The sequence below is a fragment of the Telopea speciosissima genome, chromosome 5, assembly GCF_018873765.1.
Source record: "Telopea speciosissima isolate NSW1024214 ecotype Mountain lineage chromosome 5, Tspe_v1, whole genome shotgun sequence".
Classification (NCBI taxonomy): Eukaryota; Viridiplantae; Streptophyta; class Magnoliopsida; order Proteales; family Proteaceae; genus Telopea; species Telopea speciosissima.
In genome coordinates this window covers 256451-277293 of record NC_057920.1, presented here as the reverse complement: position 1 = coordinate 277293, position 20843 = coordinate 256451, and the positions used below count along the sequence as shown (strand labels likewise).

Below are 20843 nucleotides of genomic sequence, written 5' to 3'. Positions count from 1 at the left end.
TCAAAAATCAATTTCAGCCTATTAGACTGCTACTAACTCCTTATGAAGCTTCCCAAGCTTGCACGCATGAGATTAATGTCTAATGCAACTACATCATCCCAAGGTCCCTCTACTCACATGTGAAGTTTAAATTCAAATAAAACCAAATCGTAAAATAAAATACCACTGTTTGAATCGTTCCCATACATTTATCCGTGGGTTCGTTTGACAACGCAAAGGGCATTCCAAGCCCAGGCCCAGACCCGGCCCAGGTCGCTACGGACTCACGAGTCACGACAAGACTTTTTTGTTTTTTTTTTTTTTGTGATTAATCTATTTCTCTATTTGTTCCTTTCTAGTATATCTCTCTCTCAGTGTAAGCACTGTATCGAAGTTTAGGGCTTGAAAATCGAAAGTTTCGCATCAATAAAGGTACTTTTTCTTCTTCTTCTTCTTCTCGTCCTCATTGTTTTCGTTTGAGATTAGTCTGTCGATTTCATGGTTGTTATTTCTATCCATAATGAAAAAACTTGCTCAATTGCTTCTGCTATGGATGCGAAGTCGAGAGCAGGGGGGAGGGGGATGAAGAAGATTCCAACCCAGTACCCATAACGTTGTGAAATCCAGTAGTGCAAGTAGTAGGACTCCTTGTATTGGGTAAATTCTGTTGTTCAGACACTTTGCACGAAAAGCACGGAAAATGATTCCTTGTTGGAAACTGAAATTGAATAAATTTGGAAAATTTTCCGGAGCTGAGCCGTTTGATGGATGACATTCAATAAATTTTACATTTTATACCGGGAAAACTTTTCTTCTGGGTGTGTTTTTTTTTTCCAGAGATTTGTGGAATTAATGACTGTTACAGTTCCTTTCTCATGGAATGCTTGCTGCAAGTATGTGCCTGATGAATTCGTTTTATTTCATTTCTCGTAAGCCGTTTGGAAATGTCATGATTGAAGACAATGGTTTGGACATAGAGTATCCATATCCCTCAGTGGTTTGCAGTACTTCACAATTTATTTTCTATGGAAGGGATACTTGGCAAAATACTGCTACGACCATAGTTGCAATGCAAATCTACCTGGCTGCATCCACAACTAGTACAGTACTTTGGCAAGTTTTGGAACAGAATGATCCACTCATCAGTCTGCTGGCAATGAAGCCCTCCTTGTGCCCAAACTTGAGCTCATCTATTCGATTCATTGGTCATAATTAGTGATCATGACCTCATCGAAATAACCCTTGATAATTTTTTTAGCACCCCCCCCCCCCCCACCCCTGTCCATGCAGCCAAGGAGATCCAATAGTACTTGCAAAATGGGGAAATTTTGTAGGCAAAAGTCTAGTGGATAGATAATTTTACCCATTTTTGGGTTGGTTGGAAATGATTACAAAAGTTCACATTTTCACTTTTGTTTTAATTTCATTGCCCCTTCCTTTCCCTTCACTTCCAACCAGACGGAGCATTTAACTACGGAAGTTATCAAAGTTGGTTTTGAATGTCCAAGTTTACATGTTCTAGATACTCTTCTTATTTTATCCAGTGAAAGTTTTTTTCAGATGATATCATGTCTATGCTGCATTAGAAATTTCATTTGTATTGGACATTGGGAATTGAGAGAAGGGGGAGGCACTATTTTTTTTCCCTAAAGATTTTGTGTCACTTTATTTTAGAGACGAGGTACTTGGCTTTCTAAAAGCTGTCACAAAGTTAGGTAGCTTGGAACTGCACTCTCAAATTTCTTTATGTGAGACTTGAAGAAGGCCGAATTCCAAACCAGAAATCAAGGTTACTAGGAGTTGAATGGTATCCAATATTTGGAAGTTCTGGCATTAACACTCAAGTTGATTCAGGCCTCTATGAATCTGGCACTGGTTTGGCTGAATCGTTTTCAGCCTTACAAGTTACAAGAGCAAATTGCATTAGTTTAGGACAAATCATTGTGAGTTGTACCAAATGTGCGACTGTGAGTGCATGTTCTGCTTTGCAATTTCCTGCTGGTCTTATTTTGTCGGCTGAATTCCCCTTTCATGCCTTTTGCTATTCATGTTCATTGCAACTGTTAATTCTGCATTTATTTATTTGTTTATTTCTCATTTTCTTTAGAAGCATTTGGCAGGAGTGGAGAGAATTGGAAGTTGCCCACTGTTTTTGCACGCACAGTCTGGGCAGAGACCCCCATGATTGACTCATCTGGAAATTTATGCCTAATTTTGACTTAGTTGTTAATGGCCTTAACTATCAGATCATTGACATTCTTTTTGGCTGTTAATGGCCTTAACTATCAGAACATTGACATTTTTTTTTGGCTGTTGGAATGGGAAAGAACATGGTGAATGGTCCAGCCAAATATTACCCAAATTGTTGATTGTGTGTCTGATCAGTCTAGTTATTAATGTTGGGTAGGATGGATGTTGCCAACAGTTGCAAGCCAGAGGGTCAATGCCTTCTTCCCTGGATCTGGCTCCTGTCCAGCCGTGGCGGGAGCTGGACGGTCCAGCACCCTTTTAGATCATTACACCTGGCATTACATATATCCAACGGTCATCAATATGATGGATATTTTAATCCATCTCTCTCTCACTCTCTTGTTTGAACTCCTGAACCCGACCCGACTTCATTCTTCAAAACCACTCGTTTTTCTTTCTCCCCCCCCTTTCTCCGAACTCGTTTCTCTTTCTCTTCCCCTTTTCTGCAAACCTAAATCAGAGAATGAAAATCAGCGAACCAGGTGGTGGTATTGTTGTTGTTGTTGCTTCTCTTGAACACCTCCGTGCCCAAGTTGTTCTTTTCTATAGCTACCAAGAGGGAGAAAAAGATCAGAACCAGTAACTTCAGCAACAACCCCCCCCCCCTCAGAGACCATTTTTTTTTTTTGGTAAACCCTCAGAGACGATTGAAAGCGCATGTTTGTCACCTCGATTGCAAGCAGACGAAAACAGAGTGAAAGGGTTATCCACTACCCAGAAGCTGGTTATGTTTTAAGCCTCTGAGATAAAGAAGAAGTAAAGAAGAAAAAGGAAATTGGGAGATGAGACTAGAGAGGAGATTGGGCCATGTTAGGGGAAAGGGGGAATGATGATAATGAATGCAAACACTTCTTCTCTTTTCATCTTGTTTTTTTTTCTGGTTCTTAAGAACGAAAATACCCCTTCCGCTGCTGTTCCGGAAAGATATAGAGACTGTAAAATAAAGCCTTGAAACTCAAATTAAACAAATAAATTATAGATGAAACCCATTACCCAACACAGAGTGCCACTAAAAAAGGGAAATAATTGCAGAGAGAAAGACCAATCCACCTGAAATTCCAGGGGCAAAAGTTCAATCGACCTTTCTCTCTTTCACCCTCCTCTTGCAGTATTCCCTTACTACACTTTTTAACTCTCAAACTTTCTGGTTTTTTTTTTTCTCCCCTTGAAATTTCCAAGACTCAGAATCAAATCTATGAATTCATCACTTGCAGAGGGTTTGTCATCGCTGTAATCATCACTTTTTGATTCATGCGTTATCACTTGAAAAAGGTAGACCTCATTTCCCCTATCCTATCCCCCACCAGGCCACTAATTTCCTGCAACTTTCCAACGGGGATTTTTGTTTTTATTTCCCTTTTCTGTGTACAGTGTAGTTCTCAAATTTCATTTTAGTAGTTTATGTGAAGTGTAGGTATATTTTGGGTCTGTAGATCTTGTTTTCTTCTTGGTCCTTTTGTCAGATCTAGGCGGAGCTGTCGCTAGAATGCATGATTTTCTTTTCAAGATATAATTTTTGTTGTATAAAAGCTTGTTGAATCGAGGGTTGGGAAGTTCTAGTTCTTTTCAAGATCTGATTTCTGTTGTATATAAGTTTGTTGAAGGCTTGGGAGGTACCAGGCTCCAACTATTGAACCTTAGTCATCTTTCTGTTTTTCTTGTTTATCTGTTAGGATTTTAGGTTTACAAAGCACAGTCGCCGGATCCCTTGAAGAAGATGCAACAGAGAGGGGGTAGAGAATGAGAAACGAGAGGTGTTGAGGAATGAAGTCGGGTCGGGTTTAGGAGTTCAAACGACAAAGTGTGAGAGGAGATGGATTAAAAAATCCATCATATTGATGACCGTTGGATATATTAAATGCCAAGTGTAATGATCTAAAAGGGGCGCTGCACCGTCCAGCTCCCGCCACGGCTGGACTGGAGCCAGATCCTTCTTCCCTTCTTCATTTTACCCAAATGCTCCTTCTATTCTTTCTGTTTGTGGTATATTTTCACTGCTGTTAACCAGTTCTTCCTTCCACTGACATTATTGGCAACATTTCTGTAGCCATGGCATTAGAAGGTGCTGTTTCGCAAGGCCCTGTTTCTAATTCAAAAGGTTCTGACCAGATTGGGGATGCGCTCTCCTCAGAAGATGTAGCATGGGTTGATTCTTGCCTGGTTAATGATCCTGAACTGTCTGATAATGATTGGGATGCTCTAAAAGATGCATTATTAGATATTGTCAATTCCCAATCCAATTCACATCTTGAGACTTTGGAAGCTGAAAATGGTTCAAATTCAAGAGGAACTTCCGGTGGGCTTCTTCCCATGAGTGAGGATGATGAGGCTGGTACTGCATCATATCCAGAAGGAACTGATGTTTACCTTGTTCCTCCTTTTGAAGAAACAAAAAGTGCTCAATTTCCAGATGTAACTGATGATGACCTTGTTCCTACCAGTGGAATGGATGAAACTGCAAGATATCGCAGTTACTTGCGAAGTGACTTCTTGAATTCTCATGATCCAGGAGAAAATGGAGATTCTGAAGGAGTAGATTTATGGTTCACAAATGAGATTGATTCGTCATTTGATGATATCTTCAAGGTCTGGGATCTGGATACACCTACTGAGGAAGATGGACTTTTCAAACAGTTAAAAAAGGCTCTTGCAGACAGTTCTCTGCGAACTACACCATCAACTCGAGATGGTGGCTTTGATTCAAACGAGGAAGCACTTGATGATCTGATTGCTGGCATTGCTGATTTATCTTTGCATCCATCCTTTGGTTGAAGATGTTCTTATTATAGGCCTCAGAATATACACTCATTTATATTGATGTTTTTATTGCTTTAGCACACCTTCAAGTTCTTCAACCCTGAGAAGAACAATGAAAAATAGAGTTGGAAGTTGGAAGTATTGTTGACCTTTCAAGAGCGAGCTTGTATAAACAGTAAATACCCTGTATGGCTTCATTGCCTTGTATACATTGAGAGTTATGGTGATTCATCTACCATGTAAAGAGTTTTTCTTTTGATCTATTTTAGTAGTTTTTGTGGTTAGGCTCTTTAGATGGTTTGACATTTTAGTCCATTGGATAACAGTAAATACCCTATATACCTTGTTTGCGTGAAGAGTTATGTGGTCAACTATATTATTCACCGTATAAATAGTTTTGTTTCTTGATTTTTAGTAGTTTTTGTATTATAGCAGCATGAGGGCAAGTCAAAATTGGTGTGAAATTTAATATTTGACTTTTGACCAGGTGATGGCGTGGTTAATATGTCCACTAAATTTTGGTATAGAATTAAGAGAGAATATTTTCTGTGCCGCAGCGCAGGCTGCGTCCAAACACATGGGCAGCCTGTGCAAGGGGTAGGGTGGTCATTGCGCTCACTCCCATGTGCTTGGGCGTAGGCTGCGCAGCTTGCACTGCGGCACAGAGAACAGCACCCCTAGAATTAATTGCAACATGATAATCATAGTGAGGCCTTTATAAATCTCACCTGCCACTTCTAATTTTCCCACCAATATGGTGAAATCATTACATAATTTTTTTTAGCAAACAATGCCCCCCCCCCCCTTCCATGCAGCCAAGGAGATCCAATAGTACTTGCAAAATGGGGAAATTTTGTAGACAAAAGTTTAGTGGATATACAATTTTACCCGTTTGCCTGTGCAAGGATGATGCATGGTTCCAATTATCGATTAGTTGTGTCAAATTTGGTGATCTAATTCAATCATGTGGGGTAGGCAAAATGACTACGCTGCCCCCTAAATGACGGAAATACCATCCCCATGCATTGCGGCACAAAGAACATCGACCCTAAAAACTATTATTAAAAATTTATCTAAAGTCTGTACTATCAAAAAGGATAGGACTTTTATTGAACTGGCACAGAGGTTTGCTGTGAATGTTAGGGGTATTAAATTTAGAAACAATGTAATTGATAATGTAACTTCTTATCACCAACCAAAAAAAAAGAAGATAATGGAGCTTCTTTTCTCTTTAGAATTAGTATTTGTTTTCCTTGAAAAAAAAAAAGACCAGATAACATGGACCGAGTTTTCCTTCAACTACGGTGAATAAGAAGTCTGGAAAACATAATAAAATCCTATAGAGGTTTGTGAACAACCTTGGGATAATGTGATGAACCTTCACCGCATGGTGAAGGAAAACTTTCCTCATAGAATATCACCAACAGTGTATGCTACAATTGGAAATGTTAGCATTGGCATCAGGAGACTTATTACAAGTACAACATGACTTTTGGTAATCAGTGAAGCATGATACTTAATGATGAGGAATGGGAGCTCTGGAGTGCATTTTTCTCTGGGTGGACTGCGAATGTAATCCAACTTCCTACCCCAACCCCCTTTTTTGGGTTGTAGGGTTAATGGTTACTTATTGGGAAACCTTGATTCAAGAAATTGGTCCTCCTTGTCATGCCTGCAAATGAACTGGTCATAATTTTTGTCTGTCTTGCCATGGCCGCAACAACTTTGTTGTTAAAAATGATGAATCTACCAAGAAAAATCGCTAATTATGTAAGTATTTTCTTTGTTGGTTTTGTTTTAAGCACATTCAAAGTCCAAACCAGTAGCAGTTGTTGATTAGAGGTGACTTGATTTTTATGATGCCTGAAAATCTGTACAAGATTGGATTCTACATCACTGCATCCATGGAATAGAAGTTATTGTTTGGGTTGTTTCTGTTATGCAGCATCAAAGTGCAAAGCATGGAAAAGTAACTGTTCAAAGAGCATCAAATAAGACGTAGGCATTATCGCACATGTCTGATCAAGAGGAGGGAACGATGAGTAACAGAGCCGAAGTAAGTTGAGAATTGAAACCATGATATACTTGAACCTATTGAGAAAAGAAGGAAACTGTGATACTTCATCCCAACTTTGCTATAGAAAGTAAACCATTATACCAACACCGAGTTCTCTTGTGAATCTCTTGTGAATTTGCAATACTTCATGATACATACATCATGCTTATCATGTCTGCATCGATTGTCACCTCCATTACCTGTAATAGCAATCATAAAGAACCCAACAGGGAGGTTTCAGGACTACATGAGCATAATGTTGGTATGGAACTACAAAAAATAACTCATTTTCTAGAATTCTGGAAACCTAATCAAATGCAATCTCTTGGGTTTCACAGCTAAGCAAGCTAATTGAAAGACACTTCTCCATGAGATATACACTAAGCTACCCAACTCATCTGCAAATTGAAAACACTCATCTGTAACTGAAAGATATGTTTCTAATGATTTAGTTTCAGAATCTTGTGTGTGCCTAAACATTTGACGGCAGCATTTATGGTGCTGTTTGATTTACGATGTCTACCTGAATCTTTCACAAGCAACCCTCTTTTGCTGTATATATGTCCCTATATGTTATATTTTAGCCAGCTGAAGGATGGCCTCTTCAACTAAGCATGACCGTCTGAGACAATTTTAAAGGGGTAATTCCTTCATTAAGAAAGTCATTATGCATACCATTAATAAATGTAACAAGGCCAATCATCAATAGATGAGAACAAAGCAGCTAAAATGACAGCATAAACAAGTCTCTAAGTAGCTTTCAGATCTCATAAAAACAGTAGGAGAATCTCCTACACATCCCAATATCTGCATTAATGGTTTTTTTTTTGGTGTTGGGGTGGGGAGAGGGGGAATCAAGCTTTTGAGGTGGTCTACCTAAAAAATCCTCTCCAGCTTGTAACAAGTTACAACTAAAGAACAACAATGTTACCCCAGAACAGAGGTTAAAAGAAAGAATAGTTTCTACTGGCTCTCTTAAACACCCTTGCATATGCCGCACAATCTGCATCAACACTTTTAGTATGGTTTAATTAATTTTCCACATCATATCCCTATTAAAAAGCGTAACATGGCCCTCTCCATCAAACAATCCTACAAGAAAGCTCTAGGTTCTTTGAAAATTCCACCAGTACACAAGAAACATCTCTCATGCAGAAGCATACCTAGTTGGATAACCCTAACAAACAGGCCAATGTTAATTCTTTTGGATGTTACGCATGAGCATGAGAAATCGATTAGGAAAAAAGATAATGTTTTGATTGGAGACTAACTTCATGTGCTTAGTTCAATCTCGACCAAAATAGTTCTTTGCCCAACTACACCCCCAAATACAACAGGGGAAAAAATAGAAAACGAAGAGTTAAGTTGTAAAGGGTATGGTAGAGGCAGAGGGGCTTCTGTTTCCTCATCCTGAGGTATGTAACATGAAAAAGCTTATCTGCTTATGCAGTCATGCAGACTGTAGACAATATACAAAGTATGGAAGCACAAGTAAATGAATTCCATCTTTTGCGTGATAGTCTAGAAATCATATCCGACAGTTCTGAGTATCTCCAAACCATTTCTACTTCAAGTCTTCAACTTTTGCCAGATAGTTGTGATGGCCAACACCCCCTAAATAGTAGGAAAAAAATGTATTCATGAAAATACAATAGAGATAAGGGAGGAAAGATATTAATGGACATTTATCAAAGTTTGGTGTGGATTCATACAGGTTTCGGTTGGAAGTTACCACGGAAGTTACCACCAGAATTACAAGTGGCCTATAGAACAATGTAGCTAGAATTCACCACACTACAATGTCAAGAAAAGGGATTGTAATTGGGTACAAACCCTGCTTTCACAAGCCCATGGAGGAGTGGGATGGAGTCAGTCCTACTCTTCCGCACATTTTGCAGAAAGTAGCCACACTCATACCTGATCCCCATCTTAAGTCTGGCAGCCTCAGCCTATGAAAATGACCCCTACACTACAGTGTCAGCTCTTTATCCAACAAAAGAAAATGTGATGTTCATAGTATGAGGATTATGATTTTAAGTGGTTTTGTGGCTTGGAATTCAGAGGTTGTAAAGTGGATACTGAGTTGGGCTGTTTGTTTACCTAGTTTCAGGCTCAGAGAATGAGAAAAATAGAAATTACTAGAATGAGATTCTGAAGCATCAGTACATGTATGAGTTAACTCTTCTGAAATTCAACACTTCAAGGATAAAGACAGTTTTAATGTGTTATTGTTCCCATTATTCTGCTGCTGTGTATCAGCAGTATCAGAATTAAAAATTGCCATTTGAGGTAGCATCACATAGGGTGGGAATGGTAATGGTGGCCTAACTTTGGTAGTAGCCTATGCAACAGTTCCACTCGGATTGTCTACAGAACTACAAATTACTGGCTGCTCATTACTATGAGATAAGCCCTAGTGTTTTCCACCATCCCTAATTATCAAGAAGGCTGAAGAAATTAGGCTAATAAATCATTGAGGAATAACTTCTTCAAGACTTAAGGAGGTGGTGGATTCAACTTAACAAAAGTTTTCTCTATGTTTTTAAAGGTCTTATTATAACATTCCCTTTATTTCGTTAAGTTATATTATCAACTAGTTATTTCAAGTAAAAGAAGTTTACCATATATTTGTGATTGTTGCCAGCCCCTTAGGTGTAACGAGAAGAAAAGAGAAATTAGCCTTCTGTACTTCAGAAAAAAGAGACATTATAGAAACAGTCAGGGTCTGTGAACCAAAACAAATTGCACTCAACCCTAAGGAAGCAAACAAGTGGTAAAAACCGCCTGGTCAGCAACAAATCTCCTTTACCATTTAACCACTTCAGTGAAAGTCAAGCATCGTAGTCAAGCAGTCCTTCACATCATGCAGTCAATTGAATTGATCCAAGGACTACAAACAAAAGTCTTATTGCTCCTTAAAAGCCCAAATGTAGTACCGCTACACAAAACTGACGAGCATAAATATCAAATATGCTTACACAGAGGGAGAGAAAATTACGGAACAAACTATACACATCTATGATTTCATCTACTCAAAATCACAAGTATGGAGGAACAAGAAAAGGAATAACTTCACAAGCTACCAGGTAAAGATTCTGAGCCTCCCAATCCAAGGGCATTTATTATACAAGGACATAAGAAACTGATTAAACACATCTCTGATCTATGTCACGCTGCATAATTAGCACCATTTGTAAAATATTATACTTACTTCAAACAGTTATTACAACCTAGTTATGGATCATTTTCAGATGAGCTTTTAGAATGAAAACTGAAGAACATGCACTTATCTTTCATGGCTTCAGCCTCGCTCCCATATTCCTTGAATCTATACTCTTCCTGCTTGAAGGCAGAAGGTACCTTCCCTTCACAATAGCATCGGCTACATAAACTGAAATGCAGTTTAATCTCCTTAAAACGAGACCCTATGATAGGATAGCAGCAGACAGAGCAAGCATAGCGACCATGGCGTGTTCTGTCCCCAGTCTCGAGTTTCAATAGAGTGGACATGATTCCAAAACCCCAATCCCTATCATTAAACATCTCAAGGAACTCTGAAAAGGAGACTGGTGAAACATCAGGTTCTCCATGGACTTCCAGCATTTCACTGACGCCATGGGAAGGAATATAGATAGCTCTCAACAATTTGATGCACTTAATGGCATCTTCTTTCTTGATATAGACTCCACCTTCATTCACAGGTCGCCAAAGAAGTGCATCAAAGACAACCCTTTTGCGTCTTTCAGCCGGGCCACTACATATGGGGGCAAGAACAGCATAGAACATACCCAAATCCACCCTACCAGAGCCCGAAACATCCAAGACAGTAAGAATCCTCTCATTGATGACTTTGACAGTTCCTTGGAAGGTCTCGGGCTTCAAGAAATTAAGCAATTTACGGAGAGTTTCCTCCAAGGTAGCCTTGCGGATGGATTTCTCAGGAACACCACTGCCAGAATAGGACACCGGAACTTCTGTTTCTGACATTTCCTTCTTCAGAAGATCAACATCACATCGATTCAACCTGGTGAGCCTCTGGAAAGCCCTGATTTCAAGGGCATTGGCCAAGTCCTGCCTCAAAATAGTCCTCCTACCCACCTTCTTAAACTTCGACTGCTCCACCACAATGGATGCGCCCTCCCCTTCAGTGCCTCCATTACCACCGGGCTTCTTCCTCTGCAGTTGCTTCAAATGAACAATAGTGTCATGTAATTCAACCCTTTTTGTCATCTTGAAAGCTTCTTTTAGTGCTTTCCTGGATTCGTCAGCCTCATTGGCTCCCAACAAAGATATAGCCTTGTTAAGCTGCGCCTTCCAATGGTTTGGCCAGACAGCCAGAACCCTGGTATACATCTCTGAGGCTCTCTGATACCTGCCCATATCCACATAAAGCCCACCCAAATTGTATAAAGCATCGACATGCCCAGGCTTCAAATCTATGGCCTTCTGAAACTCCTGAATTGCCCTCTCGTCCTCCCCCATAGCATGCAAAGCGGAACCCAGATCGCAATGTGCATCTGCATAGTCCGGTTTCAAGAAAATAGCCTCTTCCAGTGCCTTCTCCGCCGCTCTATACTCTCCCACTCCATAAAGAGCACTGCCAAGAAGCTTCAAAGCCCTAAAATGGGTCGGACAAAGGATTGCAGCTTCCCTGTAATGCTCACAAGCACTTAAAACCATACCTTCACCCTCGAGCGAAATCCCAAGATTAACATGGATTTGGGGAAGAAGGTAAGACCACTGGTTCCCACCGGTCTCGGCAGCCTCAAGAGCCAAGAGGAACTCCTCTTTGGCCTCAGCGTGTCTCCCGAGAATGTACAAACAGTTTCCGGCCCTGAAATGCGGCCTAACATCGGTGGGCTGAAGCTCGCAAGCCCGCTTGAAGCTGACCAAAGCTTCCTTAAACAATTGGTGCTCGTACAGAACCCGACCAATCGCCATGTGCCCATCGAAAGCTTCTTCTCTGGACCTGGCGCCGTCTGCTCTGCTTCTAAGGACCCCCAATTCCTTCACGAACGCGGCGTAGTCGTGGCTGGATTCGTCCCAGAAGACCCTTTTCTCCGAGAGCTCCGAAGAAGGTCCCAATTCCCTAGACCAGCCGGGGTCGGAGAAGACATCAAAGTTATCCCCCTTCATCGCTCCATCCTTGGCCTGCTTCGCTTTCAACCTCTTCACCAGAATCTCCAAATCATCAACGAGTTTCCACGTATCGTCGAAGATTATCCCATGGTTCGGTGAAGCCGCCCAGGCAGCGGTCCTCTGCCTCTTGTGAGGATCCACCACCCTCTCATCGGCAATCGAAGACGAAGAGGCTTCGGAAACCATTTCAATGGCTTTGGCGGAGTCGGAATTGAACTCAAGGCCGAGGGCATCGAAATCTCGATCGACATCGCCAGCACCGTCGTCGTAGGTACGGACAAGGCCCTCATAGGTGAGACCCTTTACTCCGTCGATGAACTCAGCATAGGTACGAAAGACCTCGTCAAGGATGGCATTGATCTGCTCGTCGCTGAACTTAACTCTAGGGTTGACGGCGACAACGAGAGCCGCCATTTCTTCTCTGTTGAGACCTCCGTCATTGTTCGCGTCGAATTGCTGGAAGATTCTCTTTACTTTCTCCGCTCTGCTGCCCCGGCTAGCCATCTTTCAGACACCCTTCAGCAACGTCGTTTCAGCTGTCCAAATTCTCGAGTCTCTCAACTAGAGACAGCCGGAGCTAAAATAAAAGGAAGACAGCAAAGGAACAGGTATTTGCTACTCTAATTTAATTTCTTGCTTCTTCAGACTTCAGAGCAAGAGGGCCCAAAACCAACAGAAGCAGTTGAGGTTCTATCATTTGAGGTGGGTTCTTCCATAATCTCAATCCGTGACTGTCTCTCTCTCTCTCTCTCTCTCTCTCTCTGTATTAATGATCTTATTGTTTGTTTGTTTGCTCCATGATTTAGACTTAAGTGGTCTGGTTTTGTTGGGAGTTGCAGATTAGAATTAGATAGATCCACTTATGAGAAAGAGAAGAAGTAATTAGAAAGGAAGATATGCTTTCCTTTTTCTGATGTTCCCCCCTCTCTCTCACTCTCTCACTCTCTCATCAAATGCTTAAAAGGGCTGGTTGGTAATGGTGGAACTGAGTGTCTCTCCCACACAGCCCATACAAGAAGAATTCACAGTCTCACACAGCTCATAGAACCGTCTCTTTCTAATGTATTTGAAAACTTTTGGGCTCTTTTAGGCTGTTAACAACATCTTCTCTTTCTTGTTCTTCCCTTCCCCTTAATCAATGGAAATTATGATAATGGGGAGTGGGGATACAAAAGGTCAAACAAAAAGAATGCTAGCTCAGATGTTATTAATTTAGTAAATAAAATATAAGGGAAATAGATTTATTTAGCTGTAAAGTTAGCTTACCCTGACTATCTGTGCGTACTAAAAAGATCATAATGTCTCATTTGACCTGCAAACTTTGCATTTCCATTTGATCCTTGTTATGTTCCAACATGTTTTCTCGTTTCCTAAACAGGATGAAGGAACCTTTCAAAAGAAAAATACAGAAATGGAGATCGATAGGATCAGAATCAGCCCAAAACAGATCGAGGAAGACGTAGCACAACTCCTCCGTAATGTTGTTAGCTGTTGTTTACCAAAATGCAAAGTATTCATCACACCTTTATTTTTTCCTCAAATTTATCATATTTCTTTGCTTATGAATTAATTATCTGTGTTTCATCCAAATTTTTTTTTACCATATTTCATTGGATTTCTCTTTCTAGTGATTCTTTCTCAATTTTTATAAGGTTCAGGCTGTTCAGCTTGTGGCGGATTGTTGGGTAATGAAGAACTAATTGACTTATTTTTCCCCTCCCTCTCCTGTTAAATATGTATTTGTTTCTTTTTGTTTTCATTGAGCTCAATTGAAGAATATATCTTTATACACAAAGTTTTCCTCCACCCATAAAGGACGGTTCAACCACTATTTTGGGATTCACAAACCCCTCTTAAGGTTTAGCATGTTCCAAAATACCTTTTCGATACCCATTCCAACCCTCTCCCATCCCTCGGAGAATGGGATCCCATTCACCATGTAAGGAAACTCAGTCCTATCTTTATTTGAGAGGTTATTCACTTTCTTTCCGATGGACTATTGAATTACTATTGTTGATTTGTTATTTTTATTTTTTTAGTATGTAAATAGTTAACAACATTACCATCGGAGACTCGGAGTTGTGCAATTGGTATGAGTGTAACAGTCAATCCGGGAATGCATCGGGGCACATGTTGTGATATTACATTGACCTTGATAAGTCTTATATTAACTTGAATCATATCTACATTCTAATTCTAGTATCAATAAATAAGAACAAAATCAAAATAATAGTAATTCAACAGTCCATTGACCATCAAATCCGAACAATGGAAGTAAAAAAACCTCTCCAATAAAGACTATTATTCAATTGAGATCAATGAAGACTAGAAAACATATACATATATAACAGGGGAAAGAGGAGAATGAAAGTTTGAAAATTAATTCTTCATCACCCAACAATCCTGAAGATGAACATTGTAAAAACTGAAAAAGAATAACAAAAAAAAAAAGAGATAGAAAGGAGAAATACACGATATCTTTATTTATTTTTGGGTAAATTACATGTCACCCCCTTAATCTGTGCAAGATACTACATTCTTGGATTGAGTACTGTGGGATGAGCTTACATTTTTTTGACTGGAGGAAGATTTACTTTTTTTGTTGCAGGTTACTAGACTGCCTCTTCAGATCTAGAACCAGTGTTATATGGTATTCGGTCTGGGTTGGATCATGCATCAGTTTTGGGGTTGAACATTCAAGAAGTATGGTGTTCTTACTCTATGATCATTGATATTCTTCCATCTCCAACCAATTCCGCGTAGCCTTGGGAGCATATTACAAACTTGCTCTATATTTCGAACTTATAAAGTGATACTCGATTTCCTAAACATGGGAACCCTTTTTGTATATCTGTAGCTACTAACTTGGCCCGCCATGCACAGGCCAAAAACATTGTGTATACCCCGTTATTTTAACCTAATGTTTTCTTTTTCTACCAAAAAATAAAATAAAATTTACATGTCACCCCCTGGTTTTCAAACGAAACTCAGATCACCCCCTGATTTTTGAAAAAACTTAAATCACCTCCTAATTTAGACCCCAATATGACAAATTAGTCCCTATCGTTAGTTTTATGCGGTTAAGTGATGATGTCAATCAGTTAAATAAATTTAAATCTTTAAACTACCTTTGACCAATGTTGAAGCTGATTGAGAGATAGTATTGTAGATTTAATTCTAATGTTTTAGTACAAGGATAAAATAGTTCTTTCACATCAATAACTAATAGCAAACTAACACCGATATTGTAGAGGGGGTAATTTGAGTTTTTTCAAAAACTAGGTGGTGATCTGAGTTTCGTTTGAAAATCAAGGGTGACGTGTAATTTATCTTTTTTTTTTTTTAGAGAAGGTGAGAGGGTGAACAACTAACAACATTACCACGGAATTGTGCTATTGGTATGAGTTGAACGGTAAAGGTAACAAGTCTTAACTTTAGACTTAACTTATGGAAAGAAGTGATGTAAAGGGGTATTTTAGGAAGTTTATTTTCTATTTCCGGGACCAACAATAATTAATTTAGGGAATTAAATAAATCTTTTCAAAATCTATACTAGATGTAAAATAAAAAGGGAAGCAGTTTTCTATACGGCCATGAGTGATGAGTCTATCTCTCTCCTCCTTAAAACAAAGGGGTAGAGGTGTCTTTTCACATAAGGAGAAGAGAGATAGACTCATGGGAGTGTTGGCATAGGCCATACTCCCGGAGAGAAATCTTTTTCCCAAATTTTAAACATACTTATCTTTTAATTACTTTTCTAATCTCGTGGATTCAGGTAATTTTTCTTTGGGAAGTAGTTATCTATTCGGGAGTGTGGTCTACGCCAGCACTCCCATTTGTCTATCTCTCTCCTCCTCAAAACAAGGGGGCAAATTTGTCTTTTTATATAGAGAGGAGAGAGATAAACTCATGGGAGTGTTGGCATAGGTCACATTCCTGAACAGAGAATTTTCTCCCTTTTTCTTTTTTTCTTTTTTTTTTTGGGGAAATTTTCGCTACCTCACCTGAGATATCATCTAATTAAAAAATCACCTCTCAATTTTGGAAAATTCTGCGTGCTCCCCTGAGGTTCTTAAAAGCTAACACATGTCCCCATTCCATTAGTTTATGATTAACAATGTTAAAATCAACATTTAAAGCGACAAAAATGCCCTTGCAAAAAAAAAAACTGCAACTCATCTTCCCCAAATTGTTTAGGGTTTGAAAAAACAGGAAGATAAAGTTGCAGATATCCTTCCTGATCTCAGAACTAGGCACCCTTCTCTTTGGCGTTCTTCAATGAAATCTCCAAGAGCTTAAGCTGCTTGACGAGTTCTAAATCGGTGTAATGGATTTCGATTTCTTGCGGTTTTGATCCATGAAATGTTTGCTAAGACCTCATTGTTGAGATCTTATGTTTTTGGTGAAAGATTTTCTCGGAATTTAAGTGTTTTAGGTTCTGAAAATATCGAAGGTTGTATTTCTTATGAGATCTGAATATCTGATCGTGAAGATTTGGTTCGGTTTTGGAATTCTGAAGATCCTTCCGGTTCTTAGTTGTCGAATTTTGAAGATCTGCACGGAAAATCTTGATTTTTCTGTAAAGAGTTGGAGGATTTGACCTTTAGCATGATTAGAGAGTTGATAATTTAACACAATTAAAATCTAGCTGTTGGAGCCTTGGAGGCGTTTGGATTATTCTCAAAAGATGAACAATGGATTTTTTTTGGTTTTCTATAACTCAGGAATCAAATTCCGCTTTGGGCTTTAGATGACTTTTAACTTTAAAATTAAAAGTTTTATCGGAATCATTATCTATGGTTTTGAAATCGTCAGAGTGGTTTGAAACTAAGATCGAAGGGTATTCAATTTCTCTTCTCTCAATTCTCACATCCAATTTGCCAATACACAGAACTTGTTAAGGAGAGAAGTGATAAAGAAGTGGTGATGGCAGTAGTTTCTGGAAGAACATCAATACTAAACCCATATGCCCCTCTCTTCATCCCAGCAACTTTCCGCCAAGTAGAGGATTTCTAAGCAGAGTGGTGAGAGTTGGCAAAGACCTCTACATGGTTCCGTGACCACTGGCTTTCACAATGTCAGGAAGAAGCCAGCAGCTTCATCAACAACTCCATTGATGATGACGAGGACATAGCAAATTTGTCGCCAGATTCATTCGATCAGCAACTCCATTGATGTTGCAAATTTGTTTAGATTGACCAATAAGTTCTTAAAGGACATGAGAGATTGCAACTCATCTTCCCTGTTTTTCAAACCCTAAACGATTTGGGAAAAATGACTTGCAGGTTTTTTTGTTTTGCAAGGCATTTTTGTCACTTTAGCCATTGATTTTAACATTGTTAGTTCTAAAATAACGAAATGGGGGTATGTGTTAATTTTTAAGAGCCTCAGAAGGGCACACATAATTTTCTAAAATTGAAAGGTGTTTTTGAAATTAGGTAATACTTTAGGGGAGGTATGTGAACATTTTTCTTGATAATGTAGTTGGAAAACCAGGTTTTCTAACTCAACTCGTTTTACTGAGAAACTTGGGGACTCAACCTTGTCAAAAATCTAGTCAAGACAAGTCAAAATTTTTTTGTTATGTGATAAATATGTCTAAATTAATAAAAAAAAACAAAAAAAAAACCAAGGAATCACATGTCAATGGATTTTGAAATTATACCATTGAACAAGAGAAGGGAGTCCGATGAGTTGAGGGTTTCTCAATGTTTCAGAATATGGATTTACTATTTGGACAAAGTTTTCCTCCACCCATAGAGGATGGTTCACCCACCATCCTAGGGTTCACAAACCCCTCGTAGGGTTTTAACATGTTCCAAAATACCCTCCCAATACACATTCCCGCCCTCTCCTACCCTTTGTGAATGGGATCCCATACATCGTGGGTGGAGGGAAACTCAATCCTTACTATTTTACTCGACTTAGTTCTATGTGAACCGATTTTATGATTTTTTAAAAAACGATTAAACTTGGCGAGTTTTTCTTGACTCGGACGATTTACGACTCAATCTTGTCAAATTTTACCCTGTCCTAATCTACATGACTCCTTACCAGGTTTTCCAAAATTTTGGCTCGACCATAAGTAGCAAAAAGGGGAATGACAAAAAAACAAAGTCTTATAGTACGGGTTCTAAACGGCAAAAAATTACAAACGAACGGTCAAATAAAACGGTAAAAAAAAGTGAACGATAAAAAATGAAAAACGGATAGTTTGGGTTTTAAACGTTTGTAATAAAAAATAACACACTATTCTCATATAAATTGAGGATTTTTTATTTTAAATACATGCTTCTAATTTCGGTGTCTGTGCATTGATTTTGAGTTGAAGATGATTTCATAAACATATAGTCCTTCGAGTCATCTTTACATCAGTGAAAGAATCAGGCCGATTAGAGCTCGGGAGAGAGATATATGATTAGTTAAATAAGCTATTAATCAACAAATCCAAGGTCTTAAAAATTGGTAACAAAAAAAATGGAAATGTGTTTGAAATACATGCTTCTAATTTCGATGTCTGTGCATTAATTTTGAGTTGAAAATGATTTCATAAATATGTAATCCTTCGAGTCATCTTTACATCGGTGAAAGAATCAGGCCCATTAGAGTTCGGGAGAGAGATAAATGATCAGTTAAATAAGCTCTTATTCGGCCTTAAAAATTGCCAAAAAAAAAACAAAGAAAAAAAAAAAAGAGGAAATGTGTTTGAAACGCATTTAAAAAGGGAATCCTGGCCGTTTGCTTTTAAAAACGGGAAAGCGTTTCAGAGTGCTCGACTCAGCCGATTTGCCCAGTCAAAACCGGGTTTTCCAAGAATGACCACTCCGTAAGAAGTTGACTCGTTTCCTTTGGGGACTACGGCTTTCGCTCCGCTCTTCAGAATTTCGTAAGCACCCTCCTATGACCTATCCTCCTATCCGCTGCGAATTGTGACACCAGTGTGTATCAGACCAGAGAGGCAGCGACACCACCTGACTCTCTGATTAGGGGAACACTGTTAAAGAGTGATTTATGCATGCCATGTTCATGAGTGAGCTTGAAGGTTGAGAGGGTAAACACAATAGCGGACTTTCACTGAATCTCTGGACTCTTTCTCCATTTTTCGGCACATTTTGAAGGCAACCCGTACTTTAGTACCTTGGGGGATTTCATCAGGTATGACTTTCTGTTCTTGCAAAATGACATTGTTGTAAGGTTGTGCGGTCTTTCTTCTACTTCATTTCTTAATTTCTTGTGCCTAGCGTTGGACTAGATTACGATTGTGGATTTTGGGTATGCTTAGATCAGATGGTCCATAGCTTTTTTTGGTTTAGGAAATTTCTCGCTCATGTAAAGCAGTGCCAATTGGATTCATGGTTGGCAATTGGAGGACTACAATTGAAAAAGGTTTCATATGATTTCCGTCTGAGATATTTTCGTATTGCTTCCTTGGAAATCTGTTCTAGTAAGTGTGTGCTAATGGAGAAGATATGTTTGGAAGACTTTGACAATAGAATAAAGTGACTAGGAATTTTCCCCCATACTCATTCCTTGACAAAGCCTCGGGAAAGGGTTTCCTTTTTCTTCTTACCCCGTCTTTCTCTTAGTATACTGCATTAAGAATAATGAACCAGTGATGTTTCCTATGAGAGTGCAGCAGAGTATCGGTCTTGGGGAATTTTGCTGATTTCTTTGTCAACTTGTTCACTTTGTTTATCTTGCTTAATAGTTCAAGGAAGACATTGAAAAATGGGTTATATATAATCTGGTATTTGCACATTGTTTTTTAAATTCGTTTATAAGAAGGGTCTGTGATCAGTAACACAGGTTGAATACTTACGTAAATAAAAAAAGAGATTGGGTAGTATTCCTAATTTTGCCATCCAGTTAGACGGTGAGTGACCCACTTCATGACATGGCTTATCTGAAAAAGGGTTTTCTCCTTTTGAATTATGTTAAAAAAGGATAGGGGTTTCAGATGGGTGAACAACAGAGAGGCTGATTAGTTGAGGACGAAATTGCAATCGACCTTCATCCTCAGGAATTTGTGACATTTGTTTATTGTTTATTATTTTACTTTTCATTATCAGGTCCAATACCTAGAGGAAGACAATGAGATTGAAATTGGTTCATATAATTATTTGGCAAGGCATTTGTTTAATTGTTTATCGTTTCCTAGAAATCTATTTTACTGTGCCATTGGAGAAGATTTTTTGGAAGAGTTTCGTATAGGATATAAAAGAATGAGTTCTTTCATTGATTCACTTCCCAATTCCAAAAAGTCAAGATGCTTCTGATGAGAGTGGAACAAGCCTGATTTATTGAGGACAAAATGTCTATAACATCTGTTGTGGGAAATTTGCTGATTTTGTGGCCAAATAGCTATTTATTTTCCCCCCTTTGTGACAAGATTTTCCTAATACTATAGATATTTTTCTTAATATGATATGATATTGGAACTTCTTAATCTGAATGAGGTTAAGAGTTTAATATATTTGTATTCAAACTTCAAACAATGCAATTAAGATTGGTTTTCTTTCTATTAATTTGGTAATACATGGTGTGGCTTTAGATTGTATTAGGTCTTATGCAAGAATTTCTTGTTGGTTTTAGGATGTTTTTGATAAGATTCTATTTAAAATATTAAAGTGCAGAGCTTCCAACTCCACTTTTATATGAGTTC

The 20843-nt window shown here is 38.8% G+C and overlaps 2 protein-coding genes across 2 annotated transcripts; one reads left to right on the top strand and one right to left on the bottom strand.

The window, feature by feature from the left end:
• The first annotated feature begins 368 nt into the window (after positions 1 to 368).
• On the top strand, positions 369 to 5081 carry LOC122661352. Its single transcript, XM_043856718.1, has 2 exons — positions 369 to 411; positions 4277 to 5081. Exon 2 carries the CDS (start codon positions 4279 to 4281, stop codon positions 4999 to 5001), a length of 723 nt encoding a protein of 240 aa, XP_043712653.1. The 5' UTR covers positions 369 to 411; positions 4277 to 4278; the 3' UTR covers positions 5002 to 5081.
• Positions 5082 to 10031: 4950 nt separating this feature from the next.
• LOC122661349 (uncharacterized TPR repeat-containing protein At1g05150-like) lies at positions 10032 to 12915 on the bottom strand. The gene is made up of 2 exons (XM_043856714.1): positions 12769 to 12915; positions 10032 to 12725 (listed from the first exon to the last, which is right to left on the bottom strand). Exon 2 carries the CDS (start codon positions 12683 to 12685, stop codon positions 10277 to 10279), a length of 2409 nt encoding a protein of 802 aa, XP_043712649.1. The 5' UTR covers positions 12686 to 12725; positions 12769 to 12915; the 3' UTR covers positions 10032 to 10276.
• Between the last annotated feature and the right edge of the window lie 7928 nt (positions 12916 to 20843).